Consider the following 21,589-nt stretch of genomic DNA (forward strand, 5'->3'; position numbering starts at 1 on the left):
ATTTTAAAGGTATTTGTTTGGGAATAAAATGTTGAAACACAAACATGGAAACAACATATCGCAAAATCGTCAAAGAATGAAATGCTAAAATAGTATAATTGGATAATGAAAGATTTACAGGATTAGAAAATCTTTGAATACTGTTCAACTTAGACAAAATTGTATCACGTGTGGAAAGGTGTAACACAACTGTAAAATAAGAATGTAAAGCATTTCATTCAAAATTAATTCAAAACATGGTTAGACATTTTACAAAAGCTGGTTCAGGGATACAGTATCACTCATCACAGGTGAAGTAAGCACATAATAAAACAGATCAAACGTATTGTTATTTCAGTTACTTGACAACATATACATTTGGATCACCAACATTTAAAATCAGTAAAACAAAACATCAAAAGACATTTTTAAAAGAAAGATTAAATGGCAACCTTCGTCATTTTCCCAGGAACTATTTAAAATCAGGTAAATAATGTTTGATCATTTGCAACGAAAGAAAGGATATGTGTTGCGGACAGTTATCTACTTACGACAAACAGTCTGACATTAACTTTGTTGAAAAGATTTTAAAACCGAACCTGATGAACAGAAGAAAATTATGTATTCGTGAATTGTACAAAATATGCTAATGATTGAACTTTTGAACAGCTGAAAATATCATGTAACTAAATAAATTGTGGACCAAACTCTACATCTCTTGTATTGAGGCGACAACTCCCATGGACACACCTGAAGAAGAGTACACAAAAAGAAAGAAAGTATCGTTATTTTGACTCACAGATTTTGGGATGGGGCTAACTGCAATTTTTTCCAAGGAAGGACTCAAGGACTTTAAAAATCCCACGGAGACACGGCCTACAATGAATTAAATTAAACTTTTCCCAGATAAATCAGGAATATTATCTTTTGTTTTTGTGCCATCATTGTATATTCACGTTACAATTTTTACCACATCTTTAAGTTGAACGTACTGAGAAGTTAGTCGAATAAAAGTTGATATATTTACTAATATCAAATATGTAATTTACTTCTTCAAATAAACTGCTTTAATCAATTCGTTATCACGCGCATCAGTTGACCTTTATATCTAAAATCAACAAACCAGTATTTACTTTCTCTTATATATTATTCTATACCAGAACTATGGTTGACTAAACCCTTATCCCTTCCAGATTTCTAAGGACATAGGAACACTCTAGCAATCTCAGGCACTACAATTGCTGCGTTTATGTTAAACCGATGAACTATTACTATCACCTCTTTTAAAACTAATGGCACAAAATATTCGTCGTTCTCATCGCTTATACTGTTTTATTAAAACAACTGTGATCTATGAAGAAGATGACAAATCTTCCATTGTGTTGAATGCTTTTTGTTCAATTATTTGGATAATGTCTGTCTTTGTGCTGATCTGATCAGCGGTAACAACGAGTGACAGATGGTTTTTATATTCAAATTTTAACACTCCAGAATTTAAACGTAAGATAGGTCCCCATACTGATGGTACTTAATTACTCATGAACCCAGGTAGAATGACTAAAATGTCATGCATGCGATTTTACTTTGTTTGCGCCATTTTCATGCTCATGTTCAAATACTTAGGAGAACTATAGGTATCATCCTAGCCTTCTAGCCCGAGCTTTACTGTTGTATTGAACAAGTTTTCATAAGAATTCAGAAATACTTTGTACAATACACATTCCCTCATGTCCCCGTTATGATTTCCAGCACAAAGTTTGAACTTCTAGGGCAAATATGCCCATTTATCTCATCATAAGGAATACTTTTCTCCATGTCCAGTAATGCTATAAATGATTATTTTGTCTGGATCTCAGTATGACCCAATGGTTAAATTCGTTGGGTAGTATCAAGCCATAAGGCATCAAGCAGGGAAGATATCCTGACGTGTGTTGATACTTGGTTCATTGATAACGCATACAAGTTCTCAAGCATGCGAGGCATACACCTGCGAAGAAATGCATCTACAATGATCCCTACCCTTCTAGAACGTCTACGGGGAAGTGATTAAAATTCAACGTGTTTCCAAACTCTTGACCCATAGAACTGTGAATGACCCAAGTTTCATATTTAGATCCCTAATAGTGTAGAAGAATTTCATATACATTGCACTCGTACGTCTGTAATTACGTATGTACGGACTGCATAACAGTATCGCCACGGAAAATAATGAAGATCGTGTCTTTACTTTTTGAAGTATCCAAGAACGGAATAAAGGATCATCTTCATTTTTATTCAACCCTTCCTTGGCATGACGTGATAAAAATATAGTACAGATTTAACTAAGGAAATGCATCATGACATCCTATGATAACTTTAACGTGACCAATCAAATCATTAATTAGAAACATAGATTTAATGGCATCATGACTTTAGTTCATCGCATACTAATAATATACTGACAAATCTTTGTCAGATGTCTCATTCTTATGAAAGCTTCACAATATCATCTAAACTATTCGAATAGCTCCGCATATATATGTTGACAATAGGTTTGTTGAATTACTTTTAGGGTCCATTTATAATCAGAAATTTATTATAGTGGTCTGATAATCTCTGTAATGTTTCATATTAACAGTCCCATTTTCTTGGCTAGTACTTTCAATGAACAAGTAAAATGATTGAAAATATTAGATGATAATAAGTTAGCAAGTTCTGCACGTTTAGCATTCTAGTCCTATAAAAAGTCAAAGAAAGCAACGAATTTTGCTTTCTCTGTTTCCTCTTCCGCTTCAACCGTCAGTTCGGTTTCACCAAACATCATCTTCACATCAACCCGGATGTGGTCAGTTTTGTCCGGTAGCTTGACAACGACACGGCCCACCATTTCGCATTTGGAGTCTGTAACAAACATAGGGTTCTTTTCAGAGCTTGCATAGATCTTCAGAAGCATTTCTTTCTGACTAGATTTAATGGTAACGTGCTTGCCAGTCTTGGCATCACCAATTTTAACGGATTCGCCAACTTCGATGTATTTCTTAAACACATCTTTGCATCGATCATTCCCCCCAACGCTAACTTTCTTTTCTTGTGGATGCTTTGTGGGATCGAATGGAGGCGAAATGTTGATACCATAAGTATACTTCGCTATTCTAGATGAGATAATCTGAGGCCTGTGTCCAAATATTACGGCGCCTTTCAAAACTACTAAACCTGCTTCGTTGGGTATGACGACCTTAGCCTTGGGGAAAGCATTCTTGATGGCTTCTTGCATAAGCTGACAATCAGAGAATCCACCCACCATTAGCAAAGTTGAGGTTCCCTTTACTCCTGGTTTTTCAAGAAGATCTGCAAGATGTTCAGTGATTTTACTGATACAGTTCCGGAAGAGGCTTCTAAATAGGTCAGCTTCAAGCCTCATTTTATCCGCTGTCCACTGAATTTTTCCTCTATAAGGAGTTTGTTCTATCGCGTCTTTGATTGACTCTCCGCTATTCTTTTCATATGTTTCCTTTAGTGCAACCGGTACTTTTATGGTAATTTTGTCGTTCTTATCCGTACGGATGCTTCTTTTCTTAGTTTCCAGCTCTCTCAACATTTCCATATGGTCAGCTTTGTTTTTCTCACAAAACGTTTTGAACGTTGAGGCTCCGATAATTTTGATGATCATTTGGTTAAATTCCTCATCAACTTTAGTGCCACCCCATGCTCCACCGCTGGCTTTGTGGACCTCTTTGATGGTTCCATCTGCTTGTTTCTCGTGGACAGTGATGTCTGCTGTTCCACCTAGAAAACAGACATAATTCATTCATAGAAAGATTTAAGAACTGAGGTGGAAAAAGCTAAATATACACATGATCTTCAATTGCTAAACTTTGTGTATCAAGCCAAACGATAACACTAAATTGATTTATTGTGAATATGTATGAAGAGACGGCATGCACAGCCATTGTTTGACTAAGTTAATGTGGAGCAGCAAGTACAGGCTCAACTCAAAAAAAGATGACCAATAATTCGAGAGTGTGACTGAGTAGATTGTTAATAACATTTCTCTTGCAACGTAAATGTTGTTAAATGATTACTATTTGGAACACTTGACTAATCCTTGTTGAAAGCTTATATTTTTGCTAGTTCTTATGTTGTTGATTGATTTGAAATCATTTTTCAGTACACAAAGAAATTAACGGTACAAACGTTCACCTCCTAGATCTATAACCATATATTTGGTGTCATCAAATCTGCCCTTGCTAGAAAGATGATCCGAGGAAAGCAATTGACAGTACATGGCAGCTGCTTCAGGCTCCAGGGCTATGGTCAGAAGTCTTCCATCTATACCAGCCTGTTTATCAGAAAGAATATTATTCCCTCAAAAAATATATTGCCAAAGCTTAGAGATATTTGTTTTGATCTTGTAATTTAACAAATTTGTTTCTAAATGTAGCAGAACTTTAAATATCAAAATAATGGAATTTACGAGATCGCTGGCAAAGGAATGTTTTGAAACGTAACAGACTAAAATCCTATCGAGTAATAATGAATATTCAGTCTTTTAGCTGAAACTTCTTGTCCGAGTCTGTCAAGAAACTGAATATTATTAGCGCTCAAAAGTAGTTCAAACATACTCATAATTAATGGATAATTTCAACAGTATAATATTACCTTTAAAATGTCCATCCAACATTTTATGATATTGTTTGCTCAGCTTCAGACACTTCAGAATATATTAAATATCGTACATATTTATACAATATAGCTAATGTACGATTATACATGCTTCATTGTACTAAGCTTGCATGGGTGTAGTGCTTCTTGAACCCATGTTCCAGGTATGAAAGCAATGTATCAAACGGTTTGGGTTTTACGAACATACAGATAATAATTTTTTTTTAAAAGCCTTAACCAATGTTAAGGATGCCGCCGCCAGAAAAAGTGAACCCTTTGTCTCGCTTAAAGCAGGCGAGAAACTAACCTCATCCGCTGCCTCTCTCATAAACTGTTTGGCAGAGTCTGTCCAAATGGCAGGAACTGTAAGTATCCAATGAATATCGTCCGCTTTTAGACCGGTTCCTTGTTTTTCCAATGTGTCTAGCAAGTGTTTCCTAAGATAACTGATTGCCATTCCAAAAATCGTTCTAGCTGGCATCTTCAGTCCTTTGTCATCTTCAACCTCGATTCCTCTTTTTATCTTTTGGACAATAAAGTAAGAAAAATTACAAATGCTTAAATACAATCCATCATGTACGTAGTTAAATACAAAGCAATTGATCCGTTGTAAACTAAAATAGGACATCATGCAAGACTTTTCCACAAAAGGCTTAGTAGTAAAAAAAGAAAGTCTGTATGGACAGTTGGAATGAGAAGCAGTACTACAAGAAGCGTGTTTAAAGTGACTTAAGAAATAAATTATGTATCAGTAAATCTCTAAGAATCAAGACAACATTAGTCACAATGTGGTCAATCTATAATAAGCAGATTTAATTAGCTCAGAGTTGTTTTCTTTCGTATTTATAAGACGTCTTATCTGCTGCATGAACTACTGAACTGAAAGAAGACCTTATATAAAACTGCTCATTTAATCCACAAAGCTTTAATACCTATAAGCTTTATATAGAGTATGTGCAGTTTAATATTTTTGATACGACAACATGTTAACATATCATTTTATTTGATTCTGATTGGTCCAAATCAGTCCATGAACTTCTTGTTTTTACTATTACTATAAACATTTTGGTGGTAATATTTCGAATCGATTGCTAAAAAGCCATTGGTGAAAAGGTCACCTATGTCTAAACGTGACCAATTTACCCTATAGTGGATTGTTATGCCATGTACAGCCTATCATACGCTGAGATGTGCCGCTAAACCCCAAGCATGAACATTAACAACGACAACAAATAAAACTAAGGGTATAGGTCAATTGATAACGGGCGTAGGGAAGGAGTGAGCGGTATACCTGTAACATGGAATCCACCATTTATACAAGAGTGGTTTAAATGGTAACTTATGGCAATAAATAAATCCACCTCTGTTCGTAGAAGAATACGTACATAAACAGGTCTCCCAACTGACATAACATTATAGAACCACAGCATTTTAAGCGGTAAGATAGCTAAAACCATCTATATAAAACTCTGCTACCAGCTATTTGTGGCATAACTTATATGAAAGCTAAAATAACCAAACAATTATTGATTTTAAAAAAATATACAACGATGATATAAAATCATATACTTCTTTATGTTACTGGATCAGTACTTTTAAATATTTCAGATTCTTTAACACGTGCCGCTCTCAGCATTTCGTCTTTCAAATGTATAAACTGTAATATAATCAGTTCAGTTTCTTTCAAAGACTCACCCATAATACATGCACTATTGCCGCAATATTATATTACCTGCTTCTCGTGCAACACCATTTTGAATCGTCGAAAAAAGTACCAGTTGTGATGTACATCGTCTTCAGCCATTGCAGTATACTTATTTTCTGCATCATACCCAAAGCTGTCGAACTCACCCTTCGAATTACAGAGGACGCACGTTGGTTGTTTCAGAGATAAAAGACTCCCAGAATTCCATGTGTGGTTCGTAATCACTTTAGTCGGATCATTTTCATATTCGTGCTTGAAGGAAAAGGCATATCCACTGTAGGTTGTCCCGAAGTCAATTGCAGCAACAAGAACCTTTTCCTTCTTAGATGCCATTTTCCTAACAAGCCAAAAAACAATATATTCTTAAGTTAAAATTAAACGAATTCAAATAATAGCTTTAATACTTGCGGAGTCCATCTTTCAGTAATATGTATATAGACCTATAATTCACAAAGTTACAATTTTCTCAAGATTATAATTATGCTCTACACCACTAAATACACGTATTCCTTTAAAATGCCTACGTGCATTTCCATGTATTTTAACGTGTTCCTGGAATCATTTGAAAACTTGATACAATGATACCTCATGTCATACCTTCTGTGAGTGGAGTTTTATTGTCAGGCCTCTCCCATGGGTGTCATTGGAAGGCAGTCAAAGATTCTGTATATAAAACGTGCAATTATAGAGATATTTTTTCAATATTTTTAACCGACAATTGTAACTGCATATGTATCAGCATGACACATAACATGTGTGAAGGAGTTGGTACTATTACCCATGAGTCACAGTCCAACATGGATAGGAGGAGGTGTAGAAGATGAATTTGGGTGAAGGGGGGAGAGGAAAATGTAATAAAAATTCATGGATTCGCGATGTTCACAGTAAATTGTAGTTGTTACCTATTATCAACTATGTTTATGTGTGATGACATAAAAATATTGTATTCTAGCACAGTTGTGACCTAAATTTCTGTAGTCATTAGATCCACCTTACTTAAAAGGATCTATATGTTTTTATATCTCAGCTTTTCTAATCGTATGGATGTCAGTTGGTTAACTATTTCTTAAACATATACAAGTATGCAGATATCGCAAATACATTTTATAGATATACAGATATCTCAAAAACATTTTATAGATATACAGAAATATTAAATACATTTTATAGATATACAGATAAATCAAATACATTTTATAGATAAACAGATATATCAAATACATCTTATAGATATACGGATATCACAAATACATTTTTTAATTTTCTGCATTTCGTTTACTTTTAAATGGCATCTGGCACTGTTTAAATCTAAATTGTATGCTGACGATCTTATCAAACTAAGGAATGTTTCTATCCAAATTGTAAGCTGACGGTCTGTAAACATAATAATATAGTGTATTTAAATACACCTGAAACCAGAGCATAAAAGGAACATCAAACGTCATTATTTGTCACCTTGACACAACCATTATGTTTAAACGCATTAATGGAAATCTATATAAGAGCTTCCGCTGATGGACTGGTACCTAGTGATGCGAAAATGTTACATACCTATAATCAACCATCCATCTCGTACATTTGCTTTTTTCCTATACAATTTTATTAAGCTGCGACACAGTATTTGGCTCTTTTGTAACTGTTGCATGTTATATCCATCTTTCAGTCACTCTCTTTGAAGAACGAGAGGCGTACTTTCGTTTGGTTTGTTTTATTCGAATATACCCTTTTTGTTATTTACACATATATGTGGAAAAATAATTATTTCAGTTAATTAACAATCTTGGATAATACTCTATGATTATATATATATATATATATATATATATATATATATATATATATATATATATATATATATAAAATTAAATAAACCAACATTTTTATCAAGCAAAACCTATAAAAATGTCAGTGCTCTGTGTATTTCATTAAAAAGTGATTTAGAGAGTTTCATATGGTGAGCAATCACTTTGTTACTCTTAGAATTCTGACCATTCGTACAGTCAGAGGTTGGAAAAACAGGAAAGCTTTCGAAATAGTATGTACGCTTTCATATCATTCGTGAAGACAATTGTTACGGACACTACAAAAGGTATTGCCAGAACAAGTGAATAAAATCTCATTGGTTAATATGTTCTGATATATTATGACATTAGGAAGAATTTGAAGGCATCAATATTGCATCACCATTACCGTAATCATTTCCAAGAATGGTGATGATGCAATATTTGTATGATGCAATATTTATCGTGAAATTTACTATAATTAAAATAAGACTAACTACCCCCTGCATTCATAAACATGAATGGATTTCAAGGACACTGTCTTTTGTTATGATATTCTAAACTGAAGGAAGGTACACTAGATGATGGAGAAAGGAGAAGAAACGGTGTCTCGAAGTGGTAACGATATGTGTGTCTATATACACAGCTTGGAAACCTTACCTTCTCTGGAGTCCGTTACCTAAAATAGCCTTCTGTCATTTTAGTCTCTGTTATGATCATTTCAGGGGGAAAAAACAATTCATGTAACTGAAGTATATCCCTAAATACAAAGCTTATATAATATATCCATTGGGTGTGTTTCCTCCATGTAATTACGCAAATCGGTATAAAAATCACATTTTTATGAAGAAATGAAGATCATTTCTCTAGTTAAACAATGTCTATGACTTGAAAAGGTGGACCTAAATTATCTACATGTTTATGATTGTGTGCGTAGTGTTCACACAGTACGAAGAAAACGCCTTGATGACCTCTAAACTACGCTGGAAATTCATACTAGTATGATAAGAAAAGTTTATGGATACTACATAAAAATCATTTTTGTATTCAACTCAAAATTGAACCCTAATTTTATAGACAATGAAATTAAAATACGTTGAATGGTCTCATCTCGACTTGCTTAAACAAACGTTCCAATTTAATATGTGATTTGTATCCTAAAAATAAATATTGAATATTACAAGTAACCGCCAAAATTCTGATTCTACAGTCAAATAATAAGTGACCCTATAATATGTTTCTTGAATCTGAGTTCATTAATACACGAATATGTTCTGCTTGTACAGTCTCCAAAACAGAGTTACGACAAAGATGATCAAACAAAGAAACTGAAAGACAGTAAATAGATGACGAAAGAGAAACAAGAAAAAGGAAGAAAATGCACTTCAAGTACATAACTGGCGAACAATGCAAAAGTTAGAAGACAAATATCATCAAATGAAGGAAAAGACAGGGACAGAAAAGTCAGCTAGATTAAAAGAGAAAATTAAAGCAAGATTAGGTCAAGAATAGCGTTTAGAACGTCGAAGGAAATGTGGAGATAGGGCTGAAAAGTTAAAAAACAAAATCACAAAGTACATATATTACTAGCATTGACAGTGAGAAGTCAGAGAGATAAAACACCATTAAAATGCAAAAAAGAGCGAGAAGTCAAAGAAGATCAAAATACAGTTTAAAGGGAAGACGCTGTTAAATGGACACAGAAGTGGTGAATGCGTATAAACGTAAAAGGCCGTTCACAGCAAAGTGATAAAGCCAATTCAAGTATAGGTCAAAGAGGTTTGTCTTACAAGGAAGAAAGCACTAGCCCTTATTTAATAGCTTCCAAACACTCTAAACAGAAAAGATTCGATTTATTTTGAAACACATCTGATTACCCATCCATCGAAAGGATTCTTTAAGAACAAAAAAGTGATAGTCACTCCAGAGAGCAAAACGAAGCTTGAAGTTGCTGATGTCATAATAACATCTGTAAAAGAACATATCTCCAACGTAAAGGAACTTACATCAGAAGAAAATGATAAATGGCATTCTTATAACATATTATATAAATTTCTAACGAAGTACAAAAATAAGAAGAATAGTTGTGTAAAGAAATTCCTAGCTTTGTCCTACAAAACTAAAGTTTAAACGAGAGTAGTGGAAAAAATCAATTAGAAACAAAAGGATTGACTCTTTGAATGAAAATGTAAAGCAATCAGTGACAGAGTTCTTTCTGAGTGCAGAATAAAAAGAGAAGTACCTTGAAAAGACCAATTTTCAGAATTAAAGGACAGAATGGGAAGAATGAAACTTTGCAAACACATGTTATGATAATTCCATTAAGCTCGCAAAAATACCAGGCCAGGAAACCAGAAAATGAAATAGGGTTAGCAAAAGTCAGTAGGCTAAGGCCTGAAAAAATGTAACGAAATTTTCACACACTAGTAAAAGATTACATCTGTGACAGATTTGTTATAATCTTGCACTGAAAACTGAGGCCGTGACGAAGCATGTAAAATTTATATCAACCACAGAAGAAAAGCTACAAGAAATAGTGACTGAGAAGAAAACACAATATGATGTAACTTTAGGTAGGCATGACAAACAATCAGCGCCAATGTGGTTAACAAGATGTTGCCAAAATTCAGTGTTGAAAACATCAGTAAATAAACCCAAAACTGAGAAACGCACAGACATGAATGCATCATGGTATCAATAGGAAACTGTAGAGATCAATACAAATAATAAAATTCAGCAATATTTATCATGTGTACTGAAAGAAGGAACTTTTGATGAGTTTCTGAATGAGTTTAACAAAATTATAAAGGGTTATGCAGAATTTATATTATGAGTTACATGGCAGCAAAGACGTTTGTCTGAATGCCTATGCAAGATGAAAGTGTACTGAGTGGCCATAATCATAGATTTCAGTGAGCAGAAGAGGTGGTCTCTCCACAGCGAAGTTCAGTCTGGCTTCTTGACAGGAATCAGCCAATGATGCATGGTTCTACTTCGGACACAGTAAATGACTTTGTTGATACTGATGAAACAATAGTCAAACACCCCATTATATACATCAGCGAAGACACAAGACATGATTCTGATGCTGTAATAAAGCTCTAGACCTTTTGCAAGAAAAAGATGTTCCTGTAGATCAAGTCCATGAATGAACCGCTGGGTGTGCCACCCAATAAAATGGCAAGAAAGTTTTTTCGACATAATCCTCAGAACACAAAGCAATTGTAACACGCAATTACTTTGAAACGTCACATCGCAAGAAAGTGTGTGATGGTTTAGTGCGACGGATACGAATGGGTGCTAACGTGCCGTGATAAATAATTGAAGAGTCATTGGAAATGCAGATGTTTATAGATATTGTCAAGAAATGTTGGCTTCTGAAAGTACAGATATCCATGAAAACAGAAAAATAAACATATCCAAACGAGAGTTTGTACTTATTTCAGAAGTAGAAGTGTGTGTGATTGGGATTTTTAACGTAGCTTTCAAATATTTTCAGTCAACTCGCTACGCTGTCTGCAAAGTGGCATTTTTATAGTGATATCTAGCACTGGGGCATCATGCTGCAGACACGTAGCAACTATAGAACTATATTGCTCTATTTTGTGTATATCTGTGACATTAATAAGATAATTTTCTATGTAAGTTTAGTTATCACAGTGGCATGTGTATATTTGACTCTTATATAAAAGAAACCTTCATAGTATAAATCTCTTTATTTCTATGAGGAAAAGTGTTATGTATATTTATAATATGTATTTGAATTTTGTCCATGACTGTTGGTTTTCGGGTCATTTTGTAAACAACATATTACAGACCTAATTTTTGTCTATGATTGTAGATTATACTTTAAAATAATTATCATTTTTGGTAAACATGTTTACTTGGAGATGAGGTCAGGGCATTGGCTTTCGTCTTAGAAATCAATGGTCTACCTGATGCTTGCCGTGTTCTTTACTAAAATTTAAGTGAAGACCTGACCTTGTCTATATCTTAGAATTTTTCAGGAAATTAACGTCTGACCCTCATCCATGTATTCTTATCATGTCGTAGGTTTTAATATAAAGGTTGCATATACAGCACGTATTGTTTCTATTTTTACATCTGTCTAGTGAAATCAGTCTTTTTGTTAGGTTCAGTTATAATTTGAAAGATTTATTTATTTAAAGTATTCATTGGAATTACAAAGAGCTCACTGATACTTTTGGACTATGTCACTCATTTAGGATTATTGAGAATTCGTTTCAAGGACATTCTAGATTACATCACTGTGATACATAAAGACTGTTGGCAGATTAGCACATTCAATGTCACGGGCACATCAGCACATTCAAGATTAGAACTCATTCGTAACAACACTTAAATCAATTCAGAACACTATAGTTCTGGACTTGTTTTCTCTGTTACTTAGTTTCAGTTATTGTTGTCGTTGTTGTAGGGTTTAACGCCATTTTTCAGTACACGATAGGCTATACATGGCGGCCAGCATTAATGGTGGAGGAATAACCCAGAAAAACCCCGGAAAGAACCACCGACCTACGAGAAGCTACTGGCAAGCTTTCTCACATACCCACATTGACCGATTCGGAGACTCGAACCCACGCAGACAGAGGTGAGATGGCAATGATCCGTAACGAAGAGCGCTTTAGACCACTCTGACACTCGTGGCCACCAGTTTCAGTTATATATATATATATATATATATATATATATATATATATATATATATATATATATATATATATATATATATATATATATATGGGTTTGTCTGTGTGTGTTTGTGTATCCTCTGAATAACATTCTAAAAATACCTATGACCTATGGAGGTACCTTCAAATTTTATCGCTTGAATAAACTAAACAAAACTATGCAAATGTGTTATTTAAATCCCCAATAAATCTAGACACTTTACTCAAACCTTGCAGCAAAATAAGGAATCCAAACATACATTTGTATACAGCGATCTAGCAAAATTATACAGTTACCAATAACTAATATAGTGTCGACAATGTGTTTCTATGTTGAATTCTATTTTCGTAATTCCTTACAACGCCATGAAAACAAACGCCTTTCCCCGAACAATGTAGTATAAATTTACCATTAAAAAAAAATAATTGCACCTGCTCCTTTGGGGCGTCATATGTGACCAGTTTTTATCAGTATTGTGTAAGAAAATAATTGCGACAAACCAAAGTAAAGAAAACAGTCACTTTTATCATTTAGTTCATTTCGTTTTGCAAATTATACTGTATAACTGAATTCAGTAGAACTCAGAAGAATTTATTCCTGTAAGAACATCACGATTGCGGTGTTTGTACATTTATATAAAGTGTGATCATTGTACATGTTTACAAATTCATACTGCAAATGAAACAACACATACATGCATACGGATTATAATTGTGAGATAGCAAAGGATGGTTCATATTTTGAGAGGCAACAAATGCACCAATAAAATTAGAGTCTATGAGAACATTTTATGTCCTTCTTAGATATACTTAGCCATACTAAAGATTGTTTCCTTATATGAGACTTAAACATTCAAACACATTTAGACATATTCCTACCATGCTGGAAACAAAATAGTGAATTTAATTTAGTTTAGCGTAAATTGTAAAATAGTTCTTTATTTTTGGCAAGGGGTCTGAATAAAAAGAGTATCTTTCTCAACTTTGCTAACTACCACACTGCCATTATATAATTATATACCTACTTGCTGTACCCTGGATGTATGTATATATTTTTCTGGACATGTACAGTTACATTAATACCATCATGTGTTTGTGTAGGGGACTGCGTACGTCACAATCGCACTCGTAAATTTGAATCAATACCATCTCATGTATGGTTACGAGTAAATCTGTACAGTGTTTTAATCACGCGCATCCAGGTAGGAGGCGCCAGTCCAGCACGAGCGCACTTGCAAATGTTTTTAACTGATACCATCTCGTGTGGGGCACAGAAGGTACAAGAAAAACGCACATAGAATACTTTGATAATTAACACAGTACGATCTCTACTTGCATAATAAATGAACATAATCTCCCTAGAAAAGATACAGACCCTTGGTGGTGAAACGCGACGAGGATAGACGGCACAACAGAACCATATCTGAATGTGTGCCAGTTCAAGCTGACTCCAAAAAAAAATCAATAAAATTCACAACAATGGAATACTTGTTATAGCTACTTAAAGAACACTCATTCATCTTGAAATCAGTGTGTGTAACTTGGATTTGTAACGTAGCTTTAACAATATTTCAGCCATATCGCTATGATGTCTACATTATGCAGTTTATAGTGATGTCTAGCACTGGGGCATCATGCCGCAGACATGTATCATCCTGTCCCACCAAGTCACATTATCTTGACACCAGGCCGACCAGTCCTAACAATAACCTGTTAATGCTGAGCGCCTAGTGAGACAGCTGTTAGTACCATTTTTATAAGTCTTTGGTATGACTCAGCCGGGGTTCGAATTCGCGGCCTCCCGCATCCAACGCGGACGCTCTAACAATTAGGCCACCGGAGCTGTCTTTCTAGAAATGAAACAGTTATAGATCATATGTTAACAATTAATAAGTTTCTACGGTATAAATCATTTTCAAACATGTAAATACAGGGAAGGATTGAAAAACAAAATCATATTGAGATATGAATTTCAGCACTGTTTTATACACACGCAACAACATCCTTTCTATCCTTCTACAACATATTTTAAACTGACGAAAGATACCACAACAAAGACAGTCAAATAGCCGAAAACTCGGTTCATCAAAGACAAATATCGTCTGTTTGGTCTGATTTATGAGCAAATGTTTGGTTGATCGAATCTCTCAGCAGGTATGATTCTGAAACAAATTTGGATTGGCCTAAATACACGAATGCTACTTTCATATGGGATCATTGTATCACCATATTAAAGATATTTAAAGTTAATTTACCATATGGAGTAAGGTTTGAAACATTACATGGCATTGTTCTGGGTAATATTCGCAAGAGAAAAATGTGTTGTGTACTTTCTTCAATTAAACAGCAATATAGAGGCTATCCAATTAAATACGTTTTAAATGTGTGTTCATTAGAGATGGAATTTGTATTAAGTCGAGATGGAAAAAACTGACATTTCCTTCTACCCAATAACAGTGTCTGGGAACATGATTGTCACGATTATTAAATTACCTTTTTATTAATGGATCGCTTTAACGAGTCTTGAGAGATAATGTGTTTCTCTATCGGATGACTGAAGGAAGAAAAAGTTGTAGTAAAGACTCTTGCTCCAGCTTATATTGATTAGAAGCCATGTACGTCGTAAGCTATATCACTAACAATTGGTGCAATCGGAGATATTATAATTAAGGAAGCCTTGAGCCAGATGCCATTTTGCATAGAAATGTAAGTTAGTGTTTTTGTAGTCTGGATCCATGACTTTCCAGTCTTATTTTTCTCGACATAAAACTTCAATAGTTACATTTAAAAAAATTGTATTGGTTACGATTCTGGCTGTCTTATTTTCAACATTTTTGATCTTCCCTTTCTCAAGTAATGTATAGTCTTAAATTGACAAAGTTTGTCAAATTTTAAAATATGCTACTGCTAAAAAAATTATTGTTGTGTAATCGCATGTTTTTATTGTCTTATTTGGATCCACGAAATCCCTAAAATTTTAAAATGTCTCATGAAATTGTAAAACGACAAGTGATATTTAGCTGTTATTGGGTCATTTATAATCATCGGAATGGCTTATACTAAAGTAAAGCAAAACATGAAAAATGTATATACTTATATAGTGTGTTCTTTCTTTTTTATTTATACTACACCAAGTAAAAGTGGTAACATAGATCAATAAAAAAAAAAAAAAAATTACGAAGCAAACGGAATTCTGAAATTCTCCCTTGGACAAGGAGGAAGTAATTCCGTGAAGTCCTCTCAAGTGTAGTGAACTACGTGTGTAAACCTGTGTCCCCGTTGAGTATGCCATTTACCACATGTGTGACATGCCCCCCATGTATGTGGTAAACACATCATATCAATAAAAGAAAATGTAGTTTTTCAAAACATCTAGACCCTGAGATATGTTTTTGTTTAAAATCAAACAAAATCCTCTATGAAGGAAGCGTATAAATGCTTTCCTTGAGGTGGACCTCCTAATGCATGTAAATTTACAAGGTCCTCCTAATGTAGGTAATGCTAATGCTTGTGTGTGTGTGTGTGTGCGTGCGTGCGTGCGTGCGTGTGTGTGTGTGTGTGTGTGTGTCAAATGTCTAATGGTGAGCTCCAGCTATACTTTTACCAACTCATATTGTCGAAATTCGTGCTGATGGAAAATATCTCATTGTCATTAAAATATTCATACAAATCTGATTCTTGATTTGCTAACGCTGTAAAATCTGCTTTGACATAAATAATCATTAAAAGACTCTCAAAATCGTTTAGGGTAGAGTCTGTCTATTCTTACCTTTTCTTTATTTACAAGTTTTAAGACACGTTGAAAGAGGTTGTGCGTTGTTTCTCATTTGCTTTTTTATTGGTCCAAAAAGTAAAGAGGCCTCGTTTTTATTTATTTCAATTGAATTATGCCAATTTATATTTAATCATTTGCGATGTGCAGTGTACTATTTAATCTTTGCCCATAAATATCAATTTGTGTTATATGCCCAGCTCACTTTTGGATTATCTCAATAGAAACTGTTCCATTTACCAGTACACGATGAAGTGGAGACCGGGAGCGGGGACGGGGTGGGGCGGATACATTTTTATAACAGATTTGTATGTCAGTATCTGACTTTAAGTTCTGCATAATATGCGCACATAGCGACTTCGTCACTCTGTTCTACTACGCCAGCTGAATAATAATATTTGTTTTTATTGTTTGCATGTTGTTGTTTTTTTATCTTTTGGATACAATTCCTTAGAGAGCGCATTCGTACATGCCCTGACTATCACGAGACTTTCTTGCTCCTTTGCAAAATGCAAATCTATCGCATTTTGCTGGCATGCTTTAAAAAATTAAAAAAACACAACATATCTGTTTCATTTTGTCCAATTGTATAGAAAACCATGCGCCCCGTACAATAATCGAACTTCCTATCTTTCGTATGGATCTTTTTATTAACACTGAAATTGCATGCATATTATAATTATAACCTTCAAAACGGATCCACAGCTGCAATTTGAATTTCTAAACATTTCCGGCGAGTGTGGTCTTGTAATTTTTAACTCGTTTACAATCAATAAATTAGTATATGGTCAATTCATTTTTAATTTGTGAAAAAATATTCTCGTATCTGGCTGATCTAATAATTTTCTACTATGATGTTTCTTGTTCTCGTACCCTTATACGAGATAACACAAAATATAACTGTCTGGTTGAGTTTGGATTAGTCCAACTTTCACATTATTTACTAATTAAAAGTGTATAAATGTTTCGTAGGCATCTGGTATTTACAATGCTAGCAATTTGAATTGAGAAACGCCCAAAGGGGACCGATAATTACCCATGAAACAACTTTTTGGGGCAGAGGGTACCCATAATTAAGTTTTTTTCTGGGGGAGAGTGGGTTCACATAATTTAATCTTATGCCACTACCTTCTACACACTGCTCTCTATGCAAATTTCCTCTTTGTTGCTGATGTTAATGGTAAATGAACGTTATCGTGTTTTTCATTTTACCTGTTAGTGGCCATACAGAAAGATAACATGCTTGCAGCAAATCATCGACGAGAAGGGGCCCCGAGTGGCCGAGTGGTCTAAAGCGCTCACCGTTCCGGATCACTGCCATCTCACCTCTGTCTGCGTATGTTCGAGTCCAAGGCTCGGCTACCGTGGGTACGTGGGAGAGCCTGCCAGTAGCTTCTCGTGGGTCGGTGGTTCTTTCCTGGGTTTTCCAGGGTTCTTCCTCCACCAGTTATACTGGCGGCCATATATGGCCTATCTTGTGCTGAAAATGGCGTTAAACCCCAGAACAACAACAAGAATCGACGAGAAAAATGATTAGGAATACACACGTGTCGGTTCGGCAAACGTTTAGTTGCATACTGCTGAGAAGAACAGGTTATTCGCTCAACGGCGACAGTGTAAGATAAAGTCATTAAATATTAGGCACTGAACTAACATACACTTCAAAGTATTAAAAAGTCTTTAAAACTATAAATTTTCACATATTAGTCATGTCCCAGCTTGTGTTTGCTCAAACGAAATGCAAGATATCTGCATATACAATTGTAAGATAAATGTATATGATTGTTTTTTAGTACAACAGATGTGAATTTTTCTATGATATGATACAAATGCAAATACCAGAAATAAAAATGAAGACGGAACAACATACAATTGTAATATCTAACTATGGTCAGATACGGAAAAAGGAACATGAAAAGATCAAATTAGCATTGTATTTCCCTTTGACGGGAAAATGGAACATTTACTATTCAAGAACGTTATAAACAAATGGAATCATAAGAAGAGACTGAAATATCGTTACTTAAATATTGCTTAAATATTTAATTCATTTTTAACGACGATTTGGAAAATGCATATGTGGGCAATATTATGAGAACTTGTTTACATACGTATTTGAAGGGTAAAAGAGATAGAATACTAAATGTATTTCTATTACTTTTGCGAATATTTTTTAAAATTCATATTGAATATATGTACAAGGAATATGACTTATCAAATTATATTTTTGTGCGATAACGTTCGGACAAAAGATCTCATTGTTCCTCACATACTTTAATGATTAATGGAAAATAGTGGAGCTGAGGACACAAGTTTGACACACAAACACACACACAAATATATATATATATATATATATATATATATATATATATATATATATATATATATATATATATATATATATCCTTTGTAGTAAGTAAATACATATACTGTTATGTAACTAATTATGTTTGTCGATGTTGGCTAAAAACCGATTGTGAAAGGCGAGTATAGCATGGATTTAGATAGGGACTGACCAGAGAGAGAGAGAGAGAGAGAGAGAGAGAGAGAGAATCATCTCAAAAGAAATGAAAGTAAGCAAAATTAAGCAATGCAAAAGAACAGTAAATCCGAATAATCAAAAACCCACTGAGCGCCCCTCTTTCTGAACTTGTACTTAACACCTCACGATCAAATGTCTATTCATGTCGTTTTTATCAGAGATATGTGTCTCTGTTGTTACTTTGACTCTCGTCTGGCCAATAGGTTTATAAACATCAAACGAACGTTTCCGATTTACCATATTTGTTTCAACAATAGAAGTGAAAATATAAAAACATCTGTGAAAAGTTCAAGAAAAACGTCTTACCTTAGCGGTCAATTTTATGGATCAAATTCGAAGCCTACTGGACTATAGACCAGGAAGTAGAATATACGGTATCAATATATGGTTGGGCTTCCGACGTGTATTTTCACAGAAAGCCTCGATTTCAAATTCAGTCTATAAAGTCGACAGGGCAACCGTTGCGACTGTCAACAAGATTTGACTTCTTATGACACTTCTGCATCGACGGACGAAATATACATCAGGTAAATCATGCACATTCCGTAATCTGTTATGGTTTAAACTAACTAGTATAGTGTAATACAGACTGCGAGGCTGAACTACATGTTATCCTTAATCTGTGCTGTGAGCGGATCTCTTTTTCAAGGTTGCGTGCGTGAAGCCTCATTTTGAATTTAAACCGTAGCTGTTCGAGATTATAGATAGCTTAGCCCTCCATAATACGCTTTGTTTTATATTTTATTTTCAATCCTGTGTAAAATAACAGAATATAATATTATGGTTTAGGCATATTATTATTATGGAGTATCTATACAAAAACAGTACTGATCTTTGCATTCATTTCTTTTTTAAGAAAAAATGTTTCAGACTTTGATCAGTGACATTGAATAGTCATATCCTATAGGCTACAGTAGCATTCAAACGATCTTCGAGGCAAGCTTTCTCACATTCCTATGTTTGTTGAGCTGAGACTCGAACAAATGCGTACATACGTGAGATGTGTGAGTGATCTGAAAAGGCGCATTGTCTTTCATCACTCGGCCATCTGGTTCCTTTCTATCACAGTAACCATATTTCATTTAGTTTCATGTTCCTATTCACCTGGATAATTTAATTTTAAAAATCTTTCTCTCTCTCTCTCTCTCTCTGAAATATTTTCTTTCATTTTCCATATTAAATTTCAGGATTTACACGTTTTACTTAAAATCTCTTTTTTTTCGCTCTTAAACGGAGAATTTACATATAGTTCCGATTGCTGCTTGTGTGTTGATCTTTTCTTCTGACTATAAAACAGACAGCAAAACTCTCTCTCTCTCTCATTTTTAGACTCTTTTTACAGAAAGCAGTCGTTAATGTAGAAAAAGGGAGAAAGGCACATACGTTTTAATTATTTATATGTTCTCTCATTTTACAGCCTAGATATATAATATAAAATGTAAAGTTTGGTCAACGACCTTCATTGATCAAGTATTAAGCTTCCGGATCCCATGTAGGTCACGTTTTGGAGAAAAACGAAGGGGGTGGGGTGAGAAACAAAGATTAATCTACCATTATAAAAAGCACTGCACTGGATGGAATGTGTTGCCCTTTAAGGATAATACTGACGTATAAAAACAATGAATTGTGTTTACCTTTCAATTTGTACCACTTAGCTTTTTCTCGGGCTCTTATCTTGTATCGTGTTCCAGCATGTTTAATTATTTCCCACCATATATGCAAAAGATCTTACTTCTCGTCATCGATCGCTAATTTAATGCTATATGCATGGGGACATATAGGGTTAGAGCCTTGCCTTACACAGTACATCATGTAACTATCGAATAATTTTCAAGTTACGTGTCCGTCTGGATGTATGTCCATTCACTCTTTACTTTGTTAAAGTATGGATGTTTCTGTCTATCTACCTATCTATAGATAAGTGGTTTAGTTTGACATGTTCTTTTTGTAGACGGCGATATACACATGAAAGTTTATGTGGGACTCAAAATATAATTTCGAAACTGATAATATTGGTTTTTGTGTATGCACCCATGCCGCCCAGCTATCTCTCTCTCAGACGGCGATATACTCATGAAAGTTAATTTGGGACTCAAAATATAATAATTTCGAAACTGATAATATGGGTTTTTGTGTATGCACCCACGCCGCCCAGCTCTCTCTCTCTCTCTCTCTCTCTCTCTTATAAGCTCGTCAAAGGCCAAGCTTTTATACCAAAATAGAGAGCCGCCCGCCCCCCCTAAACCAACCTCTCGCTCCACCCAAATATACAGTGTACAATTACGCAGCCTTATAAATTCCCAAGAACATTTGAAACTGACAAAACATAGAGTAAACGAATTTTGATCACAAACTCGACTTGATAAATGTTTAAATGTATATGCAAACGAAGCACATAGATTTGGTTTAAATATATTTCATCGTAGCAATATGATACAGTGGAATTCGACACACGTTCTAACAGCTTAAAAATTA

The 21,589-nt window shown here is 34.5% G+C and overlaps 2 protein-coding genes across 3 annotated transcripts in view; one reads left to right on the forward strand and one right to left on the reverse strand.

Moving 5' to 3' along the window:
- The window catches only part of LOC149798013 (heat shock 70 kDa protein 12A-like), a 20,009-nt gene extending 459 nt beyond the window's left edge, over positions 1 to 19,550 (reverse strand). The window contains exons 1-6 of one of the 2 annotated variants that reach the window (XM_089963094.1): positions 19,421 to 19,528; positions 6,923 to 6,988; positions 6,353 to 6,662; positions 4,928 to 5,143; positions 4,159 to 4,297; positions 1 to 3,744 (exon numbers count right to left, since the gene is read on the reverse strand). The exon at positions 1 to 3,744 is cut by the window's left edge and continues 459 nt beyond it. In XM_089963094.1, the coding sequence (XP_089819220.1) occupies positions 2,696 to 3,744; positions 4,159 to 4,297; positions 4,928 to 5,143; positions 6,353 to 6,658 (1,710 nt within the window). In that variant the 5' untranslated portion in view covers positions 6,659 to 6,662; positions 6,923 to 6,988; positions 19,421 to 19,528 and the 3' untranslated portion in view covers positions 1 to 2,695. Of the gene's footprint in view, positions 3,745 to 4,158; positions 4,298 to 4,927; positions 5,144 to 6,352; positions 6,663 to 6,922; positions 6,989 to 19,420 lie in introns of both variants that reach the window. The other variant, XM_089963093.1, reaches the window with a different exon arrangement.
- LOC149798014 (uncharacterized) overlaps positions 19,517 to 21,589 on the forward strand; it is a 33,247-nt gene continuing 31,174 nt past the window's right edge. The window contains exon 1 of the mRNA XM_089963074.1: positions 19,517 to 19,641. The gene's annotated coding sequence lies outside the window, so the exon portion shown is untranslated. The remainder of the gene's footprint in view (positions 19,642 to 21,589) is intronic.

This window comes from Sinohyriopsis cumingii, chromosome 6 (genome assembly GCF_028554795.1).
Source record: "Sinohyriopsis cumingii isolate HCF-2022 chromosome 6, ASM2855479v2, whole genome shotgun sequence".
NCBI lineage: Eukaryota > Metazoa > Mollusca > Bivalvia > Unionida > Unionidae > Sinohyriopsis > Sinohyriopsis cumingii.